General features: G+C 44.7%; 1 protein-coding gene and 1 long non-coding RNA gene across 2 annotated transcripts in view; one reads left to right on the top strand and one right to left on the bottom strand.

The window, feature by feature from the left end:
• Positions 1 to 24,965, bottom strand: part of FA2H (fatty acid 2-hydroxylase) — a 71,909-nt gene that overhangs the window by 24,896 nt on the left and 22,048 nt on the right. Inside the window, exon 2 of the mRNA XM_079988462.1 lies at positions 7,459 to 7,551. Coding sequence (XP_079844588.1) covers positions 7,459 to 7,551 — 93 coding nt within the window. The remainder of the gene's footprint in view (positions 1 to 7,458; positions 7,552 to 24,965) is intronic.
• LOC307222932 lies at positions 12,346 to 22,722 on the top strand. The gene is made up of 3 exons (XR_013841916.1): positions 12,346 to 12,676; positions 18,686 to 18,780; positions 22,492 to 22,722. It is a non-coding gene; the product is annotated as an uncharacterized lncRNA (long non-coding RNA).

The raw sequence follows: 24,965 nt of genomic DNA, 5'->3' as shown, positions 1-24,965 counted from the left end.
CAAAAGCAGGCAACTGCTCAGCCATTCCATCTAGGGAACCGCCCACTAACAGTGTCTCAGTCTTATCTGATTTGAGATTCAGTTTGTTTGTTTTTTATTAAAAAAAATATTTATTTGTTTTTTAACAAAAAAGAGAAAAAATAAAAAAGTAAAAAAGCATCAGAAAATGAGATTCAATTTGTTGACTCTTATCCAATCCATTATGAAGACAAGACAATCCAGTCCATTACCAATGTCAAGACAATCACACCCACTGCCTCACCTGCAGATGTAAAGGCGAAGCAGAGCTGTGTGTCATCAGGATGTTGCTGACAACGTACTCCAAAACTCTGGATAACTCCAGTCAGCAGTTTCATGTAGATGTTAAACAGCATAGGGGATTAAATTGAACCCTGATGAAGCCCACAGTGAAGGCTCCACAGGGCTGAAGAACACCCTCTGGTCCATCCATGCACTACCGGAACCACTGCCGCAAAGTGGTGCCACCCAGCGGTAACTCGGACAGCTGCTCCAGAAGGATACTATGGTTAATGATATTGAAAGCTGCTGAGAGCTTGAGGAGAAATAACAGAGATGCATTTTCCATGCCTCTCTCCTGATAGAGGTCATCCTACAGGGTGACCAAAGCAGTTTCTGTGCCAAAACCCCCACATCTTTCCTATTGCTATACCAACAACATATTTCCCACCTGCCCCATATACTGGTAATGGAGGACTCAGCTCAATTTTGCTGGAGAAATTCAGACCCTGCCTCCTTAAGTCAGGGCTTATCACCCTTTCGCCCCACGCTTTCTAGGAACAAGCCCACACTTAAAAGGTCCATGTAAAGCATTTTTTTTCCTTTGCCCTGAGCCAAACACCAGTTTGAGTTTTCTTCAAATTGTGCTCTGATTGAGCTTTAAAGAGCAGCTTTTCATGGGGGAAGCTCCAGAGCAAAAACAAAACGGGCAGGGGGGGGCACTCAGTCACGGAGCTTTAATGTACGAACCTCTCTGGGAAAAGCAGAGGAAAAGTCATTGTGGCTATGCGCACGCTAAATGGGTGAAACCTCAAAGGCATCAAAAAGGCTGGAACCTCCTTCAAGAGGGGAGGGGGCATAGTTGAGATGCAAAGGCACACACCACCAAACTGCGGGACATCGAGACCACATCCACACCATACATTTAAAGCACTGTGACTGTTTAAAGTGGGTCTGTATCAAATTTTGTTCTGGCCATGGAAGCAAGTGAGGCTGGCTCTTTCAACTGTGGCTGCTGCTTATTACGGGGTGTCCTCCTTCACAGGGATTACCTGGAGCTAGTCTTCATTTCTGCTAGGAGTTGGGCAAAGCCTTTTAATATGCTCAGATTTGGAAAGCTGTGTTCAGTACACGCTTGAATTTACTGATCTCTTATCTATTCCTAGAGTTCCCTGTGAAGAGGAATTAAGTGTGATTTCGCACACACCCCTCCCTCCCTTCCAGGGGCGCCGACTTATAAAAAATATTGGGGGGCGGGGGCCCATACCGACTTATAAAAAATATTGGGGGGCCCAAGACCTCCAAACCGCTGCTGCTGGGGGAATGAAAGGAGCGAGCCCCGGGCTGCCCCGCCCTTAAGTGAACCTGTGAGGGCCCGTCCTTTGCGGCAGCCGATTGGCTGCCGCCGTGGGCGGTGAATATTAATGAGCTAGGGGGAATCCCTGCTTCTTGCGGGGCTGACGCCAGCCCCGCGAGATTGTTGATGGGTCGAGAGCCCGCAACCCCACCCCCTCTCTAGATCGGGAGTGGCTTTGTTTTAACTCATTACTGAATGTATTTTAAAAGGTAACTATCGTCAAACAAGGAAAATAAAAAATACCAACATAATTTTGTGGTTTTACAAAGCATAATATAACTAATAATTTTCTTAAATTATTGGGGGGGCAGAGCCCCCCCAAACGAATTTTTGAGGGGGCTCAGGCCCCCTCAGGCCCCATGGAGTCGGCGCCTATGCTCCCTTCCCTGTCCCCTTCCCTGTGGGTGTTGTGGGTGTTTTTCAGGTTGCAAGCTTGCGGGCAGGGACAGTCTTCTTTGAAGTGACTGTGCTCTGGGAGACTTTTTGGCTGGCCCAAAATGTTCTAAAGAAATAAATATTTCTTCAATTATGATAACTCCCAAGAACAGGGCCAGATTTATGTTTGATGAGGCCCTAAGCTACTGAAGGTAATGGGGCCCTTTATATGTCCAGCTGTCCTTTGTCAACAACAAATTGTCACGGTTTTTTGTGTTGAATATATGCTATATGGTAATTTACGGACCTAATAGGTATCTAAAGCTATTTGCACGTTGCCATACAACCAGTCCATGCAGAATGTAGGCACCCTATATATAGAAATGAGCAAACCAGTGATATTTTAGGGAGCATTTTAGCAGGCGAGGCCCATTACTTACATCATAGGAGCCTACACAACACAAAACACTGTTGCTGTATACAGGTTTTATTTTACTTGTTTTTTATCTTATATTTTGGAAATGTACATCCAGGGTTTTTTCCTTTAATTTTTTTGGGGGGCCCCAAGAGAGTGGGGCCCTAACCTATAGCTTGTTTAGCTTATATGTAAATCTGGCACTTCCCGAGAATATTGTACAGAACCACATCAAAACCTTGAAAAAGGCAAGTTGTGTTCAAAGGATTCCCTCTTACTTGTCAGCAATGGTAGGGTTGCCAGATCTTGAAGAGCAAAAAAGAGGACAGCCTGAGCCACCACCACCCCCCCCTAAAAAAAAAAACCCTGGACATTTCCTTTAAAATGTAAAAATATGCCCAGATGGGCAGGTTGGCCCTCAAAAGAGGACATGTCTGGGTTTTCCCCGGACATATGGCAACCCTAAAATGGTTGCGTAATCTAAAGAAGATTATAGGTTGGCTTGATATGTGTTAAACAAATTCAAGTTAGAGGTACTAATAAGCACCTCAGTTTCTTCTGGATGGTTGCCAAATGAGTGACAATTTAATCTAATGTCACCCGGGGGAATGGAAAAGCAAGCAGGCCTATTATATTCTAGGTCTGCTGAGTCCGATGGTTTTCTCCCACGATGATTATGGACTGCATTTATGTCACTCACCTGAGTTGCTTTCACAGGGAGACAGTCTTCCCAGGCCTCATACCACCCACTCACTGGCTTGTTCTCACAAATCCAGATGCTGTCAAATCATCACATTCCCCTTTTCTCCCTCTTCCCAAGTTAGGATGGCGAAAGAGGACACAGGTTTGCATAAAATGGGCATACACATAGATGAACATTTAGGAATAAGGTCTGTAATATCCACTGAAATAGAGCAAATGCCACCATAGTGAGGAGGAATGTGACCAGGTGACAAATGTCTGTGTCTATTCAATATACCTGGTGTCCAGGTACTCCCAGTTGATGGACAACTCCATGACCCCTTCAGATCTCTCTTATTAGGGTTCCTCATCTTTAAGCTGTATTTAGGAAGCTGCCTACATACATAAAGTCTCACCACTGGTCCATCTAGCTCAATAAATAAATAAATCTCTGCTTCCTTTCTCCATGCCATGCATGATTTTATAAACTTCTATCATGTCACCTCTTACCTTTTCTCTAAAACTAAAAAGCCCCAAATGTTGTATGCTTTCCTTATAAGGGAATTGCTCATTTTGCTTTCCCTTTTTCCAATTCCTCTTTATCCGGTCTTTTGATACCCGAGACGTTGTATTTATTTATGAGGAGTCATAGTTATATATCTTTCTGGAGCCACCTTGTTTCTGTGTTTGAAAGTTGTTTTGAATTGCTTGACACCTGAAAACAAGCCCTGGGTTGTTTCCAGGGATCCTCCAAAGACTGGAAGTCTTGCTTGGAGTTGCTACTCAAAATCTATCAGGCAGGCGGGTTTTTCTGGTTTTCATTTTGTGGAGCTGGCTGGATTTCAAGACAGACACTGGGGGGGGGGGGGAATTATCTAACCTCTGGGTTGGCACTGCCTTGACTTTGCAGAAGTAGCAAAACGCTGACAGCCATGCCCCCAAAGTGCCTCTTTCTACTCTGCAATATCCTTTTCGAAGTGAGGCAACCAAAACTGTACACCGTATTCCAAATTAAGTTGCACCATACATTTGTATAGCGGCATAAATTAGAGTGTCAGACTAGGACTTGGGAGACGCAGGTTCAAATCCCTAAGTCAGCCATGAAGCTCTCGGGCCAATCGTTGCGTCTCAGCCTAAGCTACCTCACAAGGTGGTTGTGAAGATAAAATGGGGTGGGGCGAGGAAAACTATGCACACCATTTTGAGATCCTTGGAGAAAGGGGGAGATACAAATGCAATAGTGGCTCTCTGGGGTTTCAGGCAGAGAGGGAGATGTCATCTAGGACTGAATGTGGAACCTTCTGCACGCAAGGTGCCCTGTCACAAAACCATGAAAGGGACTTGGAGTACAGAAGAATATTAGCAAGGGAGGAAGAAAGTAAGCAATGGATTGAGGAGTGTTTCACACAATAATGAATGTAAAACGAAACAACAAAAAACCCAACAGCCTAGAATTTATTAAATCCTACTCTTGCCTGTTTAAAGCTGCTTCTTTTTCAAAGAAAACAAAACAAAACAACGCACTGCATTATAGTACTGACCTCAGCCCACAAAAACAACTGCAATTCGACAGCAGCATTCACCACAACGCCTGCCCTCTTACCCTCTCCCCAACTTTTAAAAAGAGTGGGTGCTTGGCAGCAGAACAAAACTCCATCCAGTAGGAAAGTAAGATCTTAGCATTGCAAGGGGCTGGTTGACCCTCTGGGTTCCCTCCAACTCTAAAATTCTATAATGCTTTGTTGCTATTTCCATTTTTATGGAGAAAATGATAAACAGAGAAATGGAAATAGGCATCTTCTTCCTTATGAGGTGATGGCAGCAGCTGTGGCAGTCTCCACAATCCCTTCTCTCTCTCTCTCTCTCTCTCTCTCTCTCTCTCCATAGTGGGCATGTGGCAAGTTAAGTTCTTGACATTTCCACATTGCTGAGAGAGAGAGAGAGAGAGAGAGAGAGAGAGAGAGAGAGAGAGAGAGAGCGTGTCCTCATGCACTTCAGTGTTTTAATGTGAATTTCTTCTAATATAGTATACACCTTTTGTGTGGAATTTCCCCTAATGAAATGCATTTTTGTATCTTATCTTGTACGCATTTTATGAGCATTTTACCCTAATCAAAGAATCATAGAATGTATGAATATTTGTACAGGTAACGCACAACTTACGTGCGTTTAAATTGTGCATATTTGGCTTTACGCATTTGGGGGGAGAGAATAAAGGAAAAAATTAAAGGGAATGTAAAAGGGGCGGGGTTGCAGGAAAAATGACTTTGGGAATCCCATCCACCATTGAACACAATTTGCTTTGACTAATACACAAATTTGACTTTACACACGATCCCCAAAACATAACTCTTGAGTCAATTGAGAGTTGCCTGTACACGTTATTTGGCTCAAGGACTGCATTGCAAAATTATGGGGGAGTGCAAATATCAATGGATGGCTGTGTTTTGGTTCACAACTTGTTTCAGCAAGTGTGAATTAAATAGATTCATCTTTACATGCAAATTGAATTGGATTTTTCCTCATCCCTAGAATATAACCAGGATGGAAAAAGAGTGTCCCTTCTCCCCTGTCCTTCAAAACATTTTACATGAGGGATTGTCAACGTTTTTTGAGTCAGTGACACATTTTGATTTTTGAGAGAGTGCCAATCAGAAAATGGCTGCAATGGGGAGCATGGCATAACATAAAATTAGCATGCAACCATAATGAAGCTTTTCTCATAATGGAGAAAAGTCTTAACTTGTTGAATTTCTGCCTAGAAAATAAGACAGGAACAGGAAAAGTGAATTAAAGGGCAGGGGAAAACAGCAGCTCTTTCAGACACTGTGGGTTCTTTTGCATGGTGTCCAAAAAACTCATTCATTAATCACAGCTCTGACTTCACTCACTGGCAAAATAAACCCCACACATGCAGAAGCAACCAGGCTTGATCCTTTCACAGAAATTGTTTAGATGGGTACCTGCACATTTTGATTCCTAACTTTCTTTCTAGGAGGGATAGAGACTAACCCTGTTTTTAAATGGAAGCCTCTTGCCTGGGGGTTTCAAGGAAGGCTTTTACAGGCCCCATGGCACTTGTGGGTGCCAGGTTGATAACACCTCTTTCTCCTCCTAAATTGCAGTGTGTGGGGTGGAATCATGACTGTGACTCCAGTGAGGATGGATGGGAATATTTAACCCTTTCCTCACCCACATAATCACTGCACCCCTCCAACATGTGCAGACTGCCCCCTCTGCCACAGGGTGATGTATGTCTGAGTGCAGAGTTGCTCTTCTGCTTCTAGGTTCAGAACAGAACAGCAACCATCGGGTTAAACGGTCCACATTTGGAAGCCATCTTGTTTTTATATATATATATATTTATTAAAATTTTTAAACATAAATGCAGAAATAAAAAACAATGAAACATATATCATAACATATTTTCTTAGCTTCATTGGACTCCCTCACGTCTCCCACTCCCACTTGCATCATTGTCAATTCTTACCCGCAATTTATCATCTTGTTTACATTCTTGTATCCCATTCATTTAAAATATAATCTAATATTTCTCCCAAAGGTTTATGTTTTTTCCTCAATCTCACTTGTCATCCTAATTCCATCTAGTTTAGTGGTGCTCAATTGTTTATGATCTAGCATCCTTCTTAACATTCAACCAAATTACAATGCTTTTTTAAATAAATCTTAAATTTCTTCCAGTCTTCTTCAACTTTCTCTTCTCCCAGGTCTCGGATTCTGCCGGTCATCTCGGCTAGTTCCATATAGTCTATCAGCTGCATCTGCCACTCTTCCAGTGTGTGCATTTGGAAGCTATCTTGAAGCAGCTCACCACGAAAGGCAAAAATGCCCAAGTCATAATTAAATGTGTGGAAGACAAGAGAAAACCATTGTGATTTTGACTCCTGGGAAAAGACTGTGCCTCCAGGCAGGCCTTCTGCACACTCTGCCCAGAGTGTCTCTATGCAATAATTTGCAGCCAGCTGATACCAGGCTGATGCCTGCAAGCTGCAAGTATAGTCTTCTTAATATTTTATTATTATATATATATATTATTGTTTATTAAAGGCACCCTAGCCCCCCTGGAGATTCAAGCCCTGTACCTGCCACTTCACCTTGACTTCAGGTCAAGCCTGGAGGTCTGCTAACCCTACGCTGGAATGCCTAAGATGCCACAGATAGCGTCAAGAGCACAAATCATCCTGAATGAAATTTACAATACCCTTGCAAAGGCACCTGAAAAGGAAGTCTGAGCAGCTACCACTGACTCCTGTGACATGCAACTGATTAAACATGCCCTTCTTGAGGTGCTTTTTGGGGTGTCTCCAAATCCTTCTGCAATTGGCTCTTCACCCCCAACCATTTGAAGCACACCTTCTGCTCTGCCTCTTACCTGGTCTTCATCCACTGCTTTACACCTGGGGTCCATCTTGCTGTCCTTCGTTACTGCTGGAAAACTGGAGGAGTTCTGTTCCTTGGAGTGGTCCTAGGAGATCAAAAGAAGCAGAGACGTTTGAATGCAAATGTGCAACTGCCCAAGGCCAAACTCATTCACTTTAGTTGCCGGTTTCCACCCTGGCTGGCTATCAGAAGGACCTTGTTTAATCCCGGCAACAGCCCTGTTAGGTAGATTAGACTGGGAAGCAGTGACTGGCTTCTAAGGTCACCCAGTAAGAGCCATGGCCCAAGTGGGTATTTTAATCCTGGTCTCTCAGTTCCTAGTCTGACACTCTTAACCATAACACCACATAATAGACTGAGTTGTCCTCAACAAACCTGACTACGAAACAGTGCAAAAACTCAATAGGTTTTAATTAACCCTTCATCTTTGCTAGAGTCAATAATGCCTGCCAATTTCTCGTTAAATCTGACATAATCCCTTAAGATGGTCATTCAGGCAAACTACCACATTTTTACTCTGTCCAGTCACTAGCAGTCGGTATCACTCCTGATCTTTTTTACACATTTTACACAGCGAACCGGAAGTGGTCAAAAAAGGGGGCACAGCAAGAAGGAGCAGGTTTATGTGTGCTCTGCTGTTGCATTTTTGAATGCTATTTAGTTAATATATATTTTTCTTACAATTTTTCCTTTAATATGCACATTTTTCTACACATTACTCAAAGAGCTGCATTGCAAATTTCAGAGGTGTGTGAACTTGGGAGGAGAGCACAGTTTGGGTTCATGTACTGTTTTGAAAATGGAAAACCAGATAGATGAAGATAACAATTAAATGCCCTACCTTAATTAAAAGCGGTTAAAACAAATTACAGTTCTAGGAATTGGGCAGGTCCCGAAAACACACATCTCATGTGTCATAGTTAAACTACAGTTTACTGGAAGGAATTTTTTTATTTTGTTTTGACTATGGCAGACCAACACGGCTACCTATCTGTAACTGCTACACACATAGTTAAACTATAAACTATAGTGCAGGGTTAAACTGTGGAACTGGCTCCACAGGAGGCAGTGATGGCCATCAACTTGGATGGCTTTAAAAAAGAATTAGATAATTCATGGAGGAGAAGACTATCAATGGCTACTAGCTGCAATGGCTCTGCTCTGCTTCATGGTTGGAGGCTGTATGGTTCTGAATGCCAGCTGCTGGAATCCACAAGGGCAGAGGTGACTGTTCTTGCACCCAGGATCTGGGTGGCCACTGTGAGAACAGGATGCTGGACTAGACGGGCCACTGGACCAAGTCCAGCAGGGCTCTTCTTGTGTTCTTATGTCAAAGAAGTGTGCCTCCAGCAATTGCAAAGTGCTATACAGTGAAGCTGCCAGACACACCTCTTTGGGGAGGGAATTCCATAACCTAGGGGCTGCCACCAAAAAGGCCCTCTCCTGGGCCGCCCCCTCAAACTTCTGGTGGCAACCAAGAGGACCCCCTTTGCCAGTCTTAACACAAGAGAGTTTGTAGGGAATGAGGCACTCTCTCCAATATTTGGGGCATGCAGATATTAAAATGTGAAGCCAGCTGGATTCCTCTACCAGCCCTCATTGTGATGCTGTTGTGCATAAGGCCCATGCTGCTGAAGTCTGCACCAACAAGAGCCTCTTCCCCAGGCCTTGAGGAGTGAGCATGCTCAACTCATGCCACTGAAACATCATCTGGACCCCAGGCAAAGTCCAAGGAAGCTACTGCCAAAAGTTCTCATGGAGGGCAGCAATCTATTCAGAAGCTCTGTCTGCAGCTACCGCATACCAAAGTCATGGACTCAAAGAACTGTAGAGCTGGAAGAGACACCAAGGGTCATCATGTCCAACTCCCTTGTAATGTAGAAATCCTGCCCACAGCCGTCCCTGGGTGGGCTCAAACCACCAACCTTTGGGTTAACAGCCAAGTGCCCTGACCCACTGAGAGTCACCTGTTAACCAACCACCTCAATAGCTTCGTCAAGCGGGCTTTGCTTCATTAACCTGACAGCAGGGTGAGCCTCAGGAAGCTGATACAAATTGTTGGGGCATGATGGTCTGAAAAGGGCCTCGGTTACCTTGCATAATTTTAATGTAATTCTTAACAATATATGCATTTCCTGTTCAACGCCACACAATTCTGAACAAAGACTTGCAAAGTTCTTCCATTAACCAAGCATCTCCGACTCTCTATGAACGTTCGCTCATGTACTTTGACGGTACGGCAACGCAGCCACACCATATTATGTGCAGTGTGTTTGTATGGTTTTCGTATGTGAACATCGTGTGAATGCAACACTGTTGCTGGGCGATACACGTTCGTGTTTTGCTACGCACACAAGTTTAACGTTTGAATTATACAGTTAGTTCAGCAATGGCCGTGCGGGCGATGATACTATTGAAATTAGTCATAAGGATATGAATAGTCTCAAGAAATATTATCATATTTATTACTAATAAAAATGAGAGCAAGCATTTATTTTAGCATTATAGATGCATTCCCATTCCTTGACGACGAGTTACCTGTAGGATCTACCGGTACTCTGTTGTACCTCCATCTGCCAGCACAACACAACTTCTCTTACTTTCCCTCCCCCACTTCACATCTCCACCTTATTTCCCATTAGTTCCTTTCTTCCTAATTATAACCTAAATATTAAAACAAGGTTTTAAAAACAGAATTACTGGAACGGAAATGCCCCCAGAGCCTGTTGTATTCATGCTATCTGTTTGCTATTTATCTGCAGATTTATTTATCTGCAGATTTTAAAACCACTTCAAAGACCTAAGCTACCCAAGCACTGTACAATTAGATAAGAATAAAGATAAAATATAAAAGGTTAGGTAAAGGTAAAGGTACCCCTGCCCGTACGGGCCAGTCTTGACAGACTCTGGGGTTGTGCGCCCATCTCACTTAAGAGGCCAGGGGCCAGCGCTGTCCGGAGACACTTCCGGGTCACGTGGCCAGCGTGACATCGCTGCTCTGGCCAGAGCCAGAGCCGCACACGGAAACGCCGTTTACCTTCCCGCTGGTAAGCGGTCCCTATTTATCTACTTGCACGCGGAGGTGCTTTCGAACTGCTAGGTTGGCAGGCGCTGGGACCGAGCAGCGGGAGCGCACCCCGCCGCAGGGATTCGAACCGCCGACCTTTCGATCGGCAAGCCCTAGGCGCTGAGGCTTTAACCCACAGCGCCACCTGTGTCCCTAAAAGGTTACCAGCTCACTAAACTAAAGGTAATACCGTGAAATGATTCATACAGTTTATATTCCATAAAATGACTGGGTCACGCTTCAGGGGAAGCCTTCTTAGAAAATAATGTCTTCCTTAGCTATCTAAATGCCACAGTGCTTGCCTAATTTCAGTTGGCAATTTATCCCAGATGGATGGAGTTGCAATACTAAAAGGCCATTTTCAAAGCACAAATGAAGCACACCTCTGGGACATACAGTACTCTCAACCAGTGTTCAAAATTAGCCAGATGCCAGGCACATTTTGCTACTCGCATGGGTCCAATTGAAACTATAGGGTGATTTCTGGGCGCCAGGCTGGCAACCACAGTTTAAAAACCTCTGTGCCTTACTCCATAGTTAATTTGTTGTTTAGTCATGTCCGACTCTTCATGACCCCATGGACCAGAGCACGCCAGGCACTCCTGTCTTCCACTGCCTCCCGCAGTTTGGTCAAACTCATGTTGGTAGCTTCGAGAACACTGTCCAGCCATCTCGTCCTTTGTCGTGCCCTTGTGCATTTACCTTCTCCCACCACAGTGGTACCTATTTATCTACTTGCACTGGTGTGCTTTCAAACTGCTAGGTTGGCAGGAACTGGGACAGAGCAATGGGAGCTCACCCCATTCTGGGGATTCAAACCACTGACCAAGTGGCTCAGTGGACTACCTGCCCCCTTGTAACAATACATAAAACATAGAGAAAGAAACACTCTGTCCATACTCAGAGCCATTCCCTGCCCACATTACTGGCTCCTGTTTGCAAAGGGGGCTGAGATGCCTCACATTTCCAAGCCAGACTTTGGTGTTTGGTCCTTCTTGGCAGGTGGGGGTGGGGGTGGGGAGAGAACAAAGCTTTTCATCCCCCTTAAGGAGGGTAGAGCACATATGATTCTATACTCAGCATGAACTCACCTTAAGGTGCCAGAGTTGTTGTCTTAAAAATTAAAAATGTTGGGATGCAAATTGTAAATGTCCCAGTTGTACAGCCCTTTGTGTCATGGACTGGTTGGTTCAGAGGAGTTGGTGGGAGACACCAGACAGGGAACCCCCAGGGAAAGAAAGCTCAGCACTAGCCTCCTAAAGAATAAAGAATTAACTTCACTGGCCTCAGATTATTTGTTGTTTTGTCAGTGACCTACGCCTCACTCCAACCCTGACAATAAGCCTCAGGGTGCAGCTAGCAATACCCAGAGGGACTGGATATGAAGGAGCACTGTGGGTGTGGATGTCTATCATGAAAGATTGTGGACGTGAGCTGTAGCCACAGCTGCTGATATGATATGGGGACAGAACCAGGAAGAACACCAGGCAGTCGGGTCCAGCTGGTAGCAGCAAATGAAATTCTCTTCTGCGCCTTGGTTTTCCTGCATTACTCAGATTCTTCACCTACGCAACTCTAGATCAAACTAGCATGCCTTTTATTAGGGCTTACTTGCAGGCAGACACACATACACCCTCGGTCCATAAGAGCACAAAGGCAGTCCCAGTTTTAACTTGGCCAAGGCTAATTATCTCGCTTTTGCAGAAACCCACGCCTTCGCTGGGCAGGAGTGATAAAAATGGAGGTTGTGGCAGCAGCTTTCAAGCAGACTTTTGCTCAGGAGTTGGAAGGCCTTGCCTGCCAGGCCAGAAATCCCATTGAATGCCCCTCAGTGGCATCCTCCAGGGCAACGCAGAAGCCACAAGAGGACAGAACAGATTCCTCTTTCAGACTTGCCCATGGGAATGGAAACAGTGTTTGATCTCTTCCAGCTACTAACAACAAGGCAGAGCAAGGCAAGAGCTGGCCTTGCTCCCTTCTGCATTGCCTCGCAAGTCCCAGGAAAGGCAAAGCTGGCAAAACACATGGCTAGGCTGTCCTGATGAGACCACCACAACTGAGGATTTGGGTGGTGATTTCTGTTCTATTCTACAGAAACAAATGAAGCTGCACCACTGGAGAGAATGCTGAGGAACATCTGCATGTGAGTGCTTTTCTTCCATTTTTCACGTATAACAACATGTCATTGCGGTACACAGAAGTCATATTTGGTCTGGTTTTGAGGCATCTAATCATAGCCTGCATTTTTATTAAGGCTTGATCAGGGCCTGTATTTTAAAATGAGCTTAAAGATTTTCAAATGTTCATGCCAGGCAGAAGACCAGCTGCCTAAGAACCTTGGCAAGATGTTTATTCTCCTGGACAAGGGGGCCCCCTGATTTATAGCAGAAAACAATTCTCAAAGTCGTAAAAAGGGAATTACAGGCTGACAGCCAAGGTTACACTGACCCTACATATTACAGAAGATAAAAAAAGAGATAAACATAATTAAGAGTTGATAAATAGTAAAATAAAACCATGTGCCTCCCATTAAACTTGAGCCATATTTTCCTAAGGTTGAAAGGTCAAGAGCAGTGAAAAAGGCAACTGGCTTGGCTGGAGAAGAGGTTTTCTTTCTATCTTATTTTGAGGCTGTAAAATGTTCCTTCCTTTTTTACTTTGAAAAGGTTTATTCTTCTAAAAAGCTATCTATGTTATGTATTAAATATATAGGCTTAAATGTAATTATGCAAAGGAATTAGAAGCTAAGAAATGTTAAATCCTTACGCTAGATTCTTATTTCATATAGTTGGAAGAGATCACAGGGGCCATCAGCCACCAGCCCAGCCCCCCCTGCCAAGCAGGAAACATCATTAGAGCACACATATGGTTATCTGTTTAAAGACCTTCAAGAGAAGGAGATCTTTCAATGATGATGTGAACTCAAGATCCTTGACATCTGTTTAAGATAAAAATTTAAGATTAAACCATTTGTTTTGGAGGGCAATAGGGCGAGGTGAGCTGGTAATTAAGGTTCCTTGTTGAGACACATGTAAGATATATTACTACTTATTTGTCATTTATAGATAGAAGAATATATATCTTTTTGTTTCCCATAAAAGGACAAGAGGAAATGGGTGTATCTTTTGTGATTGGTTCTAGCAAGCAGCCAATAGGAATTTCAACCAGGCTGATTGGACAGAGGCAGCCACAGGAGTAGCAAGGGGGCTGGATTAAGGAAATATAAGTGCTGGCCATAACGGTAGGAGGCCAGGCCAGAGCTTGGTAACCATATACCACTGTGCCTCATATTTATTTGTCTGACAAATAAATTATTATTTTAATTTCTCTATTGCTGCGTTGAATATTTCATTCCAGCTAAGCGTTAACCACAAGCAGGGTGCTACAGTTTGTCTGGTGCACAATAGTTCCTTTGGTGTCATGACCCTTATTTTCACAATGCATCAGGAGAAGGTGAAGAACAAAGAATTGGTCCACTTCAAGTCTCTCCAGGAGAGAAGGTTTTTAAGCAGAGTTTGGGTGGCCATCTGTCATGGATGCTTTAGCTGAGATTCCTGCATTTCAGGGGGTTGGACTAAATGACCCTTTGGGTCCCTTTCAACTCTACCATTCTATGTTTCTATATTTCTATAGACTAGAAAGAGAGCCCAAGAGTAGCCCTGAACAGCACTGACCAATTGCATCCAGTATTCCAGCCACATTCCTTCTCAGAAAAGGATGCACTTTCAGAAACCACCCGTCACAACCTGCTCTTCTAATGCGCTCTTTATGGGGCTGCCCTTGGAGATATTGTTTCATGTTTGTATTCAGGAGTCGCGGGCAGGCGGCGTGCTGAATGTCACACACACACCATGATGACACCCGGGGTAGTCTGCACCCACCGCACCCCCCTTCCTATGCCTCTGCTGCAGCTTGCCTCATGCCTGACCATTGACCATGCTGATTGGCGTTGATGGGAATTGGTTCCCCAAACACCTGGAGGGCAGAAGGTTGGGGGAGTGTTCCTCAGACCTGTTGGACTACAGCTCTCATCATCTCTGCCCATTGGCTAAGCTGGCTGGGAATGGTGAGTTGTAGTGCTACAACAGCTGGGGAGCCAATATTAGGGTTGCCATATGTCTGGGAAATCCTGGACATGTCTCTTTTGGAGGGCCTACATGCCCATCCGGGGGGATTTTTACAATTTTCAGCAAATACCCAGGCATGTAGGGGTTTTTAAAAAGTGTGTGTGTTTGCGTAGGCTTGTGGTTGGGTGACCTGGGTTCTGTCTCTGTCTTGGGCTCTGTTTTGGGTTTGGCAGCAGTGGACAGCCAGGGGGCCGAGCAGGGTGATCACCCAAAAAAAGGTCAAGAACAATTTTTGTCTAGATTTTTACCTCTGGAAATATTGAAACCCTAGCCAACACTGAATAAATTAAATGAAGCTAGTAATTAATTGAGCTTCCTGTAAACCTCTAAGGAAAGCATGTGGGTGGTTCCTTTAGGAAAACTCAAAAAAATTAATTGCACCTCTCATCTGTGTGTTGAATATATGCAATCACCAAAGTTATTAGGGATTATTGGTTTCCCTGGTATCATTTGTTCTCACACTTTAATCTTTTAAAGTACATCCATCTCTGCCTTCATCCACTTCAAACATACGGTCTTCAAACAAAATCACCTTGAAGGTCCCAGGCCACAGAGAGATTAGGCTGGCCTCAACCAGAGCCAGGGCTTTTTTGGCTGTAGCTCCAATCTAGTGGAACGCTCTGTCACAAGAGACTAGGGCCCTGCGGGACTTGTCATCTTTCCACAGGGCCTGCAAGACAGAGCTGTTCCAACAGGCCTTTGGCCAGGGCACAGCCTGACTCCCTCCTTTGGCAATCCTCACAGAACTTCTAGCCCAATGGTTGCCATTAATTTGATTGGAATTAATTTTATAATGAAATGATTTTAGAATGTTTTATCTTTTTACTGTTGTTAGCCACTCTGAGCCCGGCTTCGGCTGGGGAGGGCAGGATATAAATAATAATAATAATAATAATAATAATAATAATAATAATTATTATTATTATTATTATTATTATTATTATTATTATTAAAAACTGCTCTTGCCTGGGCAAGTTCTAGGTACTTTCCAGACATTCTTGGACTCTCAAAACGCTTCTCTCTGAACTGGAATTACAACGGCCCTGCAGAAACAATCTGCAATGGTTCCAGTAGCTCAGGGATAGCCAACATACTATCAAGATGTTGAGACTCTACAACTCCCATTATCTCTGACTCTTTGATCATGCTGGCTAGCTACTGCAGCTGTTGAGAGTTGTAGTCCAGTAACATCTGGAGAGCACCCCTGCAGTAGCCATTTAGTCACCTGTATGCCTAGAGGAGGGAGGCAACATCGTTGCCCTAATGCAGAGAGGTTATCTGCACAAATTGGATCGATCATCATTTACCTTCTTGCTAGGAAGCTCTAGAAGCAGAAGTTGTGAAATGGAGACTTAAGGAACTGTAAGGGAAATCCACAACAGTGCACCTGTTCCAAAACTGGTAGATAGTATTGTTGCCACCCCAATCTCTGAGTGGTACAAGATGCCAGGAGCCCTGGAACTTACCCAGGGTTCATGCTTCCTTTTGGAAATGAGGTACAGTGGCGACTGTGGTATCTTTATAATATATGGTTTATTTACACATATATACAGGGCTTTTTTAGCTGGAACTCAGCTCCAGCACCTCTCCAGTGGGCGCCATTGCCATTCTAAGAGAACGAGGGAGGCATTCATGGTGAGCTCTGAGACCTCTTTTTCTGGGGGGGGGGAGGGTCAGTGCATATATACAGCCTGAGCCTACGATGCAGGGGCTCATAGAATCAACACCCCAAAGGGGTCTTGTTTCTCCCATAGCCGCAGCGTCAGATTCAAACATTGTTCTGTCTCCGTTTTCTCCCAGCTTGCTGCTTTACACCTAGCTCACCTCACTGCCCTCTCCCAACTCTCACCTTTGTCTTTTTCTAACTGCTAGCCAGTTGATGGGGAGAGCACCCATTTGCCATCTCACACAGAGCCTCTTTCCTTTGTTTCCCTTAGTGGCCCATCACCCAAGCGATCACCTCAACAGAGGAAGCAAGCCTGGATTATATTTTAACACTTTCTGGATCCAGGGGTTAGAAGGAGCTCTCATACAGCCTACTCCCCCCCCCCCCACCAAAAAAAACCCCAACTCATAACACTATGTTTGTAGTGCGGATGTGTCCAGATGTGTGGGGACACTATGGCCCTCCAGATGTTGTGGAACCATACCCCACCCCATAACTGGTCATGTTGGCTGTGGAGGATCATAGCTGGAGTTCAAACCATCCATGGGGCACTTCCAGGGTTCCTCCAGACAGCCTGCTTACTGAGCATTCACCCTGATTCGCTTGCGCAAAGCTTAGGTGGAGGCAAGACGATGTCTGGTCTTTAGTGAGCATTTGTTCCAGTTGGTTTGTGGGTAGGAGTTTTCCTTCTGATTTTCACACATGTCTTCCCATTCGTAAGTTATTTATTATCCCTGACACTTTCCTAAGTAGGAAAAGTCCATTTTTAAAAAAAGAAAAAGAAAATTGGATTTGCTGCACCAGGCTACTTTAATTGCACAAATGTAAATTTCTGGTATGTGGCTGAATATCTCCCGCAAAATACTGGCAATCAGGAGGTGATACAGGTTGGAGGACGCAACATCTGCAAGGAAGTCATGTGCTTTTACCCTAGCTCTTAACCCATCCCTATTCTGAGAGCGCAGCATTTCAAGACACAGGATTTGGCTCATCATTTGCATTACACAAGTGAGCTCAAACTACTGGCACAAGAACTTTTCCTATCCCCACAGGCAAAGATTTCAAAATGGAAACCAGAGAAATTTATCCCGTGACACCTTTCTGACTTCTGGGACCAACATGACTCATAGAAAGGCAGTTCCACAATTGCCTTCGTAAGAGTCACAGCATCATTTCCAAGAGACCATAGAATTAGGCAACTGATCCCTTGCCTGTTGTAGGACAGGCAGAGAAGGGGTGTGGATTGGAACAGCACTCCTTTCATTAGCAGCAAAGCCCAGTTCTCCAAAAGGAAGCAGGGAGGGAAAGCCCTCAGGCCGATTAGCCATAAACGTGCAACCTTCCTTTTCACTCCCCAGCAGAGATGGCAGAACCTGATAATTTCAGTTTCTGTCCGTTTCTCATTCCCTCCATCTTAAGTCCAGTTCTTCACATTTCCACATCAGTTCGCGATCACATAAAAAAAAAAAAAAAAATCCAAGAAAGTTGTTGGGAAAATTGACACATTTTGTGTACATACTTTTGCCTGGTATACACATTTCTGCAAAGCAATTTTCCATAATATAATCTATTCTTGTATGATGTTCACTGATCTCCGCATGCCTTGTCCTAGTATATACACTCGCTTCTTGGCTGGAAATTCCGCATTGCAAATTTTGGGAAAGGGCAAATTTAAAAGGATGGCTGTGTTTCGATTCACTCATTGTTCTGAAAAGTGCGAATTAAGTGGGTTTGCTTCTAAATGCCAACTGAATAGAATTCCCCCCACGCCTCTCATCCCAAAGGACGTTTCTCTCTCATACTTTCATGGTACTGAACAATAAAATAATTCAAAAAACAGCTCCCATCCTGACCCTTCACATCTTTTTGAAAAAAAATGAGTCCCTTCCTTCATGTACCAAATCACCTGCTCAGAAATCTTGACTCAGCAACTCTTTCAAAACCTTTTGGGTGTGTTTTTTCTTTTCCAACTGCCTACATATTTCAGTAGCATGAAAAATGTGCTAATGTGTACAGAAGTGGCACAACTGAAGACAACAGCAGAAACCTCCAAAGCTGACCAAACAACACTTACAAGAGCCAGTGTGGAGTGGTGGCTAGAATTCTTGACTAGGGGCTGAGAGACCAGGGTTCCATTCCACACTCAGCCATGAAGCCCACTGCGTGATTTTGGGCCAGTCCCTGCCTTTCAGTTTAACCTACTGTTGCTGCGAGTTGCTGTGAGGATAAAATGTGCAGAGAGGGAGAAGTGTGTCTGCCACCTTGAGTTCCCTCAGAGAAAAAGTGGAAAAGAAATTATTATTATTATTATTATTATTATTATTATTATTATTATTAACCTATACATTGCTTCTCGCAGGGAGGGAGCCGCCAGAAAGCCCTCGGAGTTGGACCTCAGTGTTCAGGCTGAATGATGGGAGTGGAGATGGGCCGAAGCCGTTTAGGGCTTTAAAGGTCAGCACCAACACTTTGAATTGTGCTCAGAAACATACTGGGAGCCAATGTAGGTCTTTCAGTTATATGGTCCCAGTGGCCACTCCCAGTCACCAGTCTAGCTGCCACATTCCGGAGTTTCCGGGTCACCTTCTAAGGTAGCCCCACATAGAGCACATTGCAGTAGTCCAAGCAATTAAAATTATGTACATGTTCCAACTGTTACAACATTTGTCCTGCCCCTTAGGGCTGAAGTTGGCCAATGCTGGGCAGCCAAGGAAGAAGCAGGGTTTCTCATACCCTTAGCCAGCAGGTGCCTCATCCAACAAGCAGCGTTTCCCAAGCCTTAAAGCTTTGCAATCTCGGTTTAGCTAATCACCAGGAACAGCCAAATAGAGTTTATTTTGGCCATTGGCGGGCTCCCGGGTCGGCGCCATCGCCGAATGGCGGACTCCCTCCGAGCTCCGGAGGGAGTCGGCTGGGTAGGGGTCGGGTCCTGCCGTGCCTGCGACGCGGGGACACTCAAAAACCATGGGCGGAGATGCCCATGGACTTGGTGACTCGGCGGGCACCGTTTGCGCCCCCCGACCCGCAAAGGAGCCTTTTTAAAGGCTGCAGAGCGGGTGACGGGGGGGGTGTGGTGCTGTGAGTCCAATGCTTCCCCTGCCCAGCGAAGCCGCATGCCATTCGGCGGAGAGCAACGACTTCTTCTTTGAAAATTTCGGATTTGGACTAAAAGGAACAACCCGTGAGTAAATTGATTGGACTTAAAAGGGAAATTTGATCTTTGAATTTGGAGCGAGCGGGGGGAGTGCAAAAAGGAAGTCCCCCCCCCCTCAACGCAAGGATTTGACAACTAAGATCGAGAGATGAACTTGTTTACCTGAGAAAAAATTTTAACTTCACGAAGGGAAATTATAATAATTGTGCTGGAGGAGAAGACTGATTTGTGGGAACTAAAATGCAACCCCCCCCGGGAACCGGGAACGATCCGCTATGAGAGACTGGCGAAGAGACACAGAAACTTTGACAGCTGTCAAAGTAGCTGTCAAAGCAGGAAAATAAAAGAGAACTTTGTTACGATGGCTTTGCTGGTTAGATTTGTTACAATTTGGACATAAATTATTGGAAATAAAGGCAACAAGTTATTTGACTTTTGGGTCTGATTTTGAAAGAAATTAAGTTACCATATTCCCTCTAGAGGGAGGCTGGGACATTGCAACAGTAGCAGCAAGTGGAAAAATACTATGAATTTGAGCAGGATCTGTTATCTCTTGGGAAAGCTGCAAAAACGAAGCATTATTTTGTCTACAAAGGTTTCTATACTAAAGGAGACAATGGATTTATCTATTGAAGAAAGGAAGGGACTTGACGCAAGTTATGTTCCTGAATAACAAAAGCCTCTGTGGAGAACAAGAAGTTTCTGAATTAGAAGGTTTCTGCAGCAGAACAGGAAAAAGCAACCTGAGGAATAAGAGCTGGACCAAATTTGAAGCCGGAGTATTTGGAACATCCAGACTTTAAAAGGACCAAGAAATAGAATTTAAGTTAGACTCTTAAACATAGAGGTCTGGATGGAAGAACAATGACTTTTTCTGAGAGTTTTTTCGAGATTGGACTTTCTGAAATTAAAAGCTATCAAAAGACGGCAAAGTGGAGTTGAGATATAGACGTGGATACACCAGGCTGGCAGTAGACAATGGATGAACTTTGGGGATTGGAACCGGGGAATGGGGGGGGGGGAGATTTGGAATCCAAAGGCTGTAAAATTATATATTATTTCTTTCTTTTCTTTTTTCATGTTTGTTGTTTGAAAATAGGGGAATTCGTGGAAGGGAAATGGGGTCGATCTTAGGGAATTATATAAAATATAAGGAGAAATGGTTCATTAAGATAAATAAGATAAAATAATTTGGAATAAATGGGTTATTTAAAATTACAAATAAGGTTTTAAAATTTGGGGTAAGAATCTGTGGAATCAATTTAAGGGAAATGGAATACAAGAGGGGGAGGGGGGGGAAGTCCGGGAAAGATGCCACTGAAACCAAGTGTAAATCATATTTGTTTTTTCTTTCTTTCTTGCTATCTTTCCTTTTTATTCTGGAAAACTTTTAATAAATATTATTAAAAAAAAAAAATATTTTGGCCATTGGCACCTCCCTTTTCTCTGAGGTTTCTAATAATCCAGCCTGTTTTGGACTTGGCTGTTGAAAATAACAGCATTTGAAAATAAAACTGCCAATATTATAATGCTGTCAGACAAACCTATATGATGTGACCGGACTTGGAACACTTTATACAGTTCTGTTCTGTTCTTAAAAAGTTTACACCAGAATTGGAAAAGGAAACAAAAAATGATGAGGGTGATAGAGCAACCCCTGTGTGAGGAATGGTTGCCGTATCTATAACTTTTTAGTTTAGAGAAAAGGTGATTAAAAAGTAACATGATAGAAGTTTATAAAGTTAAGCATTGCATGGATAAAATGGATAGAGAATGCCTTTTCTATCCACCTCATAGCATAGCACTAGAACTCATGGACCTCCAGTGGAGGAAGAACATAGGCATCATGGCTAGTAGCCATGAATTTGTCTAATCCTCTTTTAAAGCCATCTAGGTTTGTGACCATCACTGCCTCCTGTGGGAGGGAGTGCCATAGTTTAACCACCGTATTTTTCGCTCTATAAGACGCACCAGACCACAAGATGCACCTAGTTTTTGGAGGAGGAAAACAATTTAAAAAATATTCTGAATCTCAGAAGCCAGAACAGCAAGAGGGATCGCTGCGCAGTGAAAGCAGCAATCCCTCTTGCTGTTCTGACTTCTGGGATAGCTGCGCAGCCTGCATTTGCTCCATAAGACACACACACATTTCCCCTTACTTTTTAGGAGGGAAAAAGTGAGTCTTATAGAGCAAAAAATACGGTATGCACTGCATGAAGAAGTCCCTCCTATTTATCTGTCCTGAATCATCCAGAATTCAATGGATGTCCACAACTTCTAGTGTTCGGAGAAAGGGAGAAAACCTTTTCTGTATATTTTCTCCAACAGTAATCTAATTAGTACTGAATTTTAACTACCAATGAGAAGCACTTGTGAGATTCTCACAGAGCTTTGGGAATGCTACATCTTGCCTTGGGGGTAAGGGGAGCCATTTGCTAAATTGTATCAGGCCACAAAATGACTCAGGCTGCACTTCTTCTGCTTCCTTGTCCTCCCATTCAAAGCTCTCCCCAGCCATGTGCCCAACCCTCTGCCCTCTGCCCAGATTCTGCTCCTTCAAAAAAGAGGTTTGCATATCTTATCTAAGGGTCACACCAGCTGGGACAATCAGCAGCCACACCTATTGGTTCACACTGATCTGCCCTATTCACATATAAGGGAAGAGTGGGGAATCTAACGTATACCTCAGGGTGGGAAACTCATGACCCTTGCAGTGTTGTTGGACTACAACTCTCATCATCCCTCCCAACTCCCATCATTGGCTGCTGAGAATTGTGAGTCCAGTAAGATCTGAAGGGTGACAAGTTGCCCTGTCTTGGTCAAGAGATGCAGGAGGTTGAAGAGAGATTTCAAGATTATCCTAGGCAAAACTTGCTGTTTTCTATACCATAAACCCAGGCAGATGTGCTGGTCCATGGGGTGGGTGGGGGCATCACAACACTTACTGCGCTATAGTGATTTTGAAAATTATGTTCTAATGAATAAACATAGCATCCTCCCTATTTTTACAGCTTATGAAATTGCCGAGTTCAGCTGGCTACAGATGGGATTGTAACGCTGACAGAATATGCCTTCTACCAGTTGAACACAGATCTTTACTTTGTGGGGGTGGGAGTTACAAGGTCCCAAGCAACAGGCCGTGCTACCCACGTCAGCTTTCATTGCCCTTTTATCTGGTGCTCTAGCTAAAACCTCAAACTTTGCAAATATATACAAAAACTACCATGTTTCCCTTGGGTGTTGCTCTCTGCCTCACAAAGGAGTCAGTTTTCCCATTTGAGCAAGGGACAATTTTATATCCTCAAAATATGGGGTGGGGGCAGTTTTGTTCTTTCTCTACCTCAGCTACACAAATAATAATAATAATAATAATAATAATAATAATAATAATTTATTATTTATACCCTGCCCATCTGGCTGGGCCTCCCCAGCCACTCTGGGCGGCTTCCATAAAAACCAAAAATACAATAAAATATCACACGTTAAAAACTTCCCTAAACAGGGCTGCCTTAAGATGTCTTCTGAATGTCAGGTAGTTGTTTATTGCTTTGACATCTGCTGGAAGGGCGTTCCACAGGGCGGGTGCCACTACCGAGAAGGCCCTCTGCCTGGTTCCCTGTAGCTTTGCTTCTCGCAATGAGGGAACCGCCAGAAGGCCCTCGGCGCTAGACCTCAGCGTCTGGGCAGAATGATGGGGGTGGAGATGCTCCTTCAGGTATACTGGACCGAGGCCATTTAGGGATTTAAAGGTCAGCACCAACACTTTGAATTGTGCTCGGAAATGTACTCAGAACCAATGTAGGTTTTTCAAGACCGGTGTTATGTGGTCTCGGCGGCTGCCCCCAGTCACCAGTCTAGCTGCCGCATTCTGGATTAGTTGTAGTTTCTGAGTCACCTTCAAAGGTAGCCTCACGTAGAGTGCATTGCAGTACTCCAAGCGGGAGATAACCAGAGCATGCACCACTCTGGCGAGACAGTCTGCAGGCAGGTAGGGTCTCAGCCTGCGTACCAGATGGAGCTGGTAAACAGCTGCCCTGGACACAGATTTGACCTGTGCCTCCATGGACAGCTATGAGTCCAAAATGACTCCCAGGCTGCGCACCTGGTCCTTCAGGGGCACAGTTACCCCATTCAGGACCAGGGAATCCTCCACACCTGCCCGCCTCCTGTCCCCCCAAAACAGTACTTCTGTCTTGTCAGGATTCAACCTCAATCTGTTAGCCGCCATCCATTCCCCAACCGCCTCCAGACACTCACACAGGACCTTCACCGCCTTCACTGGTTCTGATTTAAAAGAGAGGTAGAGCTGGGTATCATCCGCATACTGATGAACACCCAGCCCAAACCTCCTGATGATCTCTCCCAGCGGCTGCATGTAAATGTTGAAAAGCATGGGGGAGAGGACAGAACTCTGAGGCACCCCACAAGTGAGAGCCCAGGGGTCTGAACACTCATCCCCCACCACCACTTTCTGAACACAGCCCAGGAGGAAGGAGCGGAACCACTGTATGACAGTGCCCCCAGCTCCCAGCCCCTCAAGATGGTCCAGAAGGATGTTATGGTCGATGGTATCAAACGCCACTGAGAGATCCAGCAGAACTAGGAAACAACACTCACCTTTGTCCCTAGCCTGCCGAAGATCATCAACCAGTGCGACCAAGGCAGTTTCAGTCCCATGATGAGGCCTGAATCCCGACTGGAAGGGATCCAAACTCCACCACCACCATGGACACAAGTGCCCCCGAGACTCTGGAGAGGACCAGTCGGTGACCAGTTGGTTGTCCTGTATTTCTCCTTTTACTGTGTGCATAATATCTTTATCAACCCCTTCTGATCAAATCTGCCAGGATGATCAGGTGCATTTTATAACCTCCTAATCTATGCCTTTTGGCTCAGGATGCATCTGTCATGTTCAGTGTGGCCAAGGACTGGGCTCTTCAGTGAGCGAAACCCGCCAGAACTGATTGCAGATTTTCTGCAGCTTCCCTGCTTGGAGTTGGCGACAGGATTTCATCTCAACTGTCTGTAAGGGCTCCAAAGAGTGGGTGGCGGAGGCTGGGGACCAGGGGAGTGACCCAGGAGAGGGAACTAGTGATGTAGGGGGTGTGGCACAAAGCAGAAGTGAGGGCAGGGGGAAGAGGAAGAGTCAGGGCAGTCCGAGGAGGAGGAAGATGAGCCAGATATGGCTCAAGAAGATGCTGTTCTGGCAACAGGCAGGTCAGTAGATGCCTCAACTTCCCCCCCCCCACACTGTCTCCTAGAACCAGGAGGGGCTTGAAGTGGGAAGAGCAGTGGAGACTTCTGTGCAGGAGAAGTCTCAGGTTACAGGTGCGTAATCTTTCGGGGAGGGTATATAAGCCAGAAGAGGGGAACGGTCTAAGGCACAGCTGCCTAGTGACTAGAAGCATGTGCGTGTGCACATGTGCAGCCAGAGTAATGTGGAAGCTGATGAAAGTGCTTCTTTTGTCAATAAAGACTTAACTAT

The sequence above is a fragment of the Podarcis cretensis genome (assembly GCF_951804945.1).
Source record: "Podarcis cretensis genome assembly, chromosome: 8".
Taxonomy (NCBI): Eukaryota; Metazoa; Chordata; class Lepidosauria; order Squamata; family Lacertidae; genus Podarcis; species Podarcis cretensis.
This window is presented reverse-complemented; position numbering and strand designations above follow the sequence as displayed.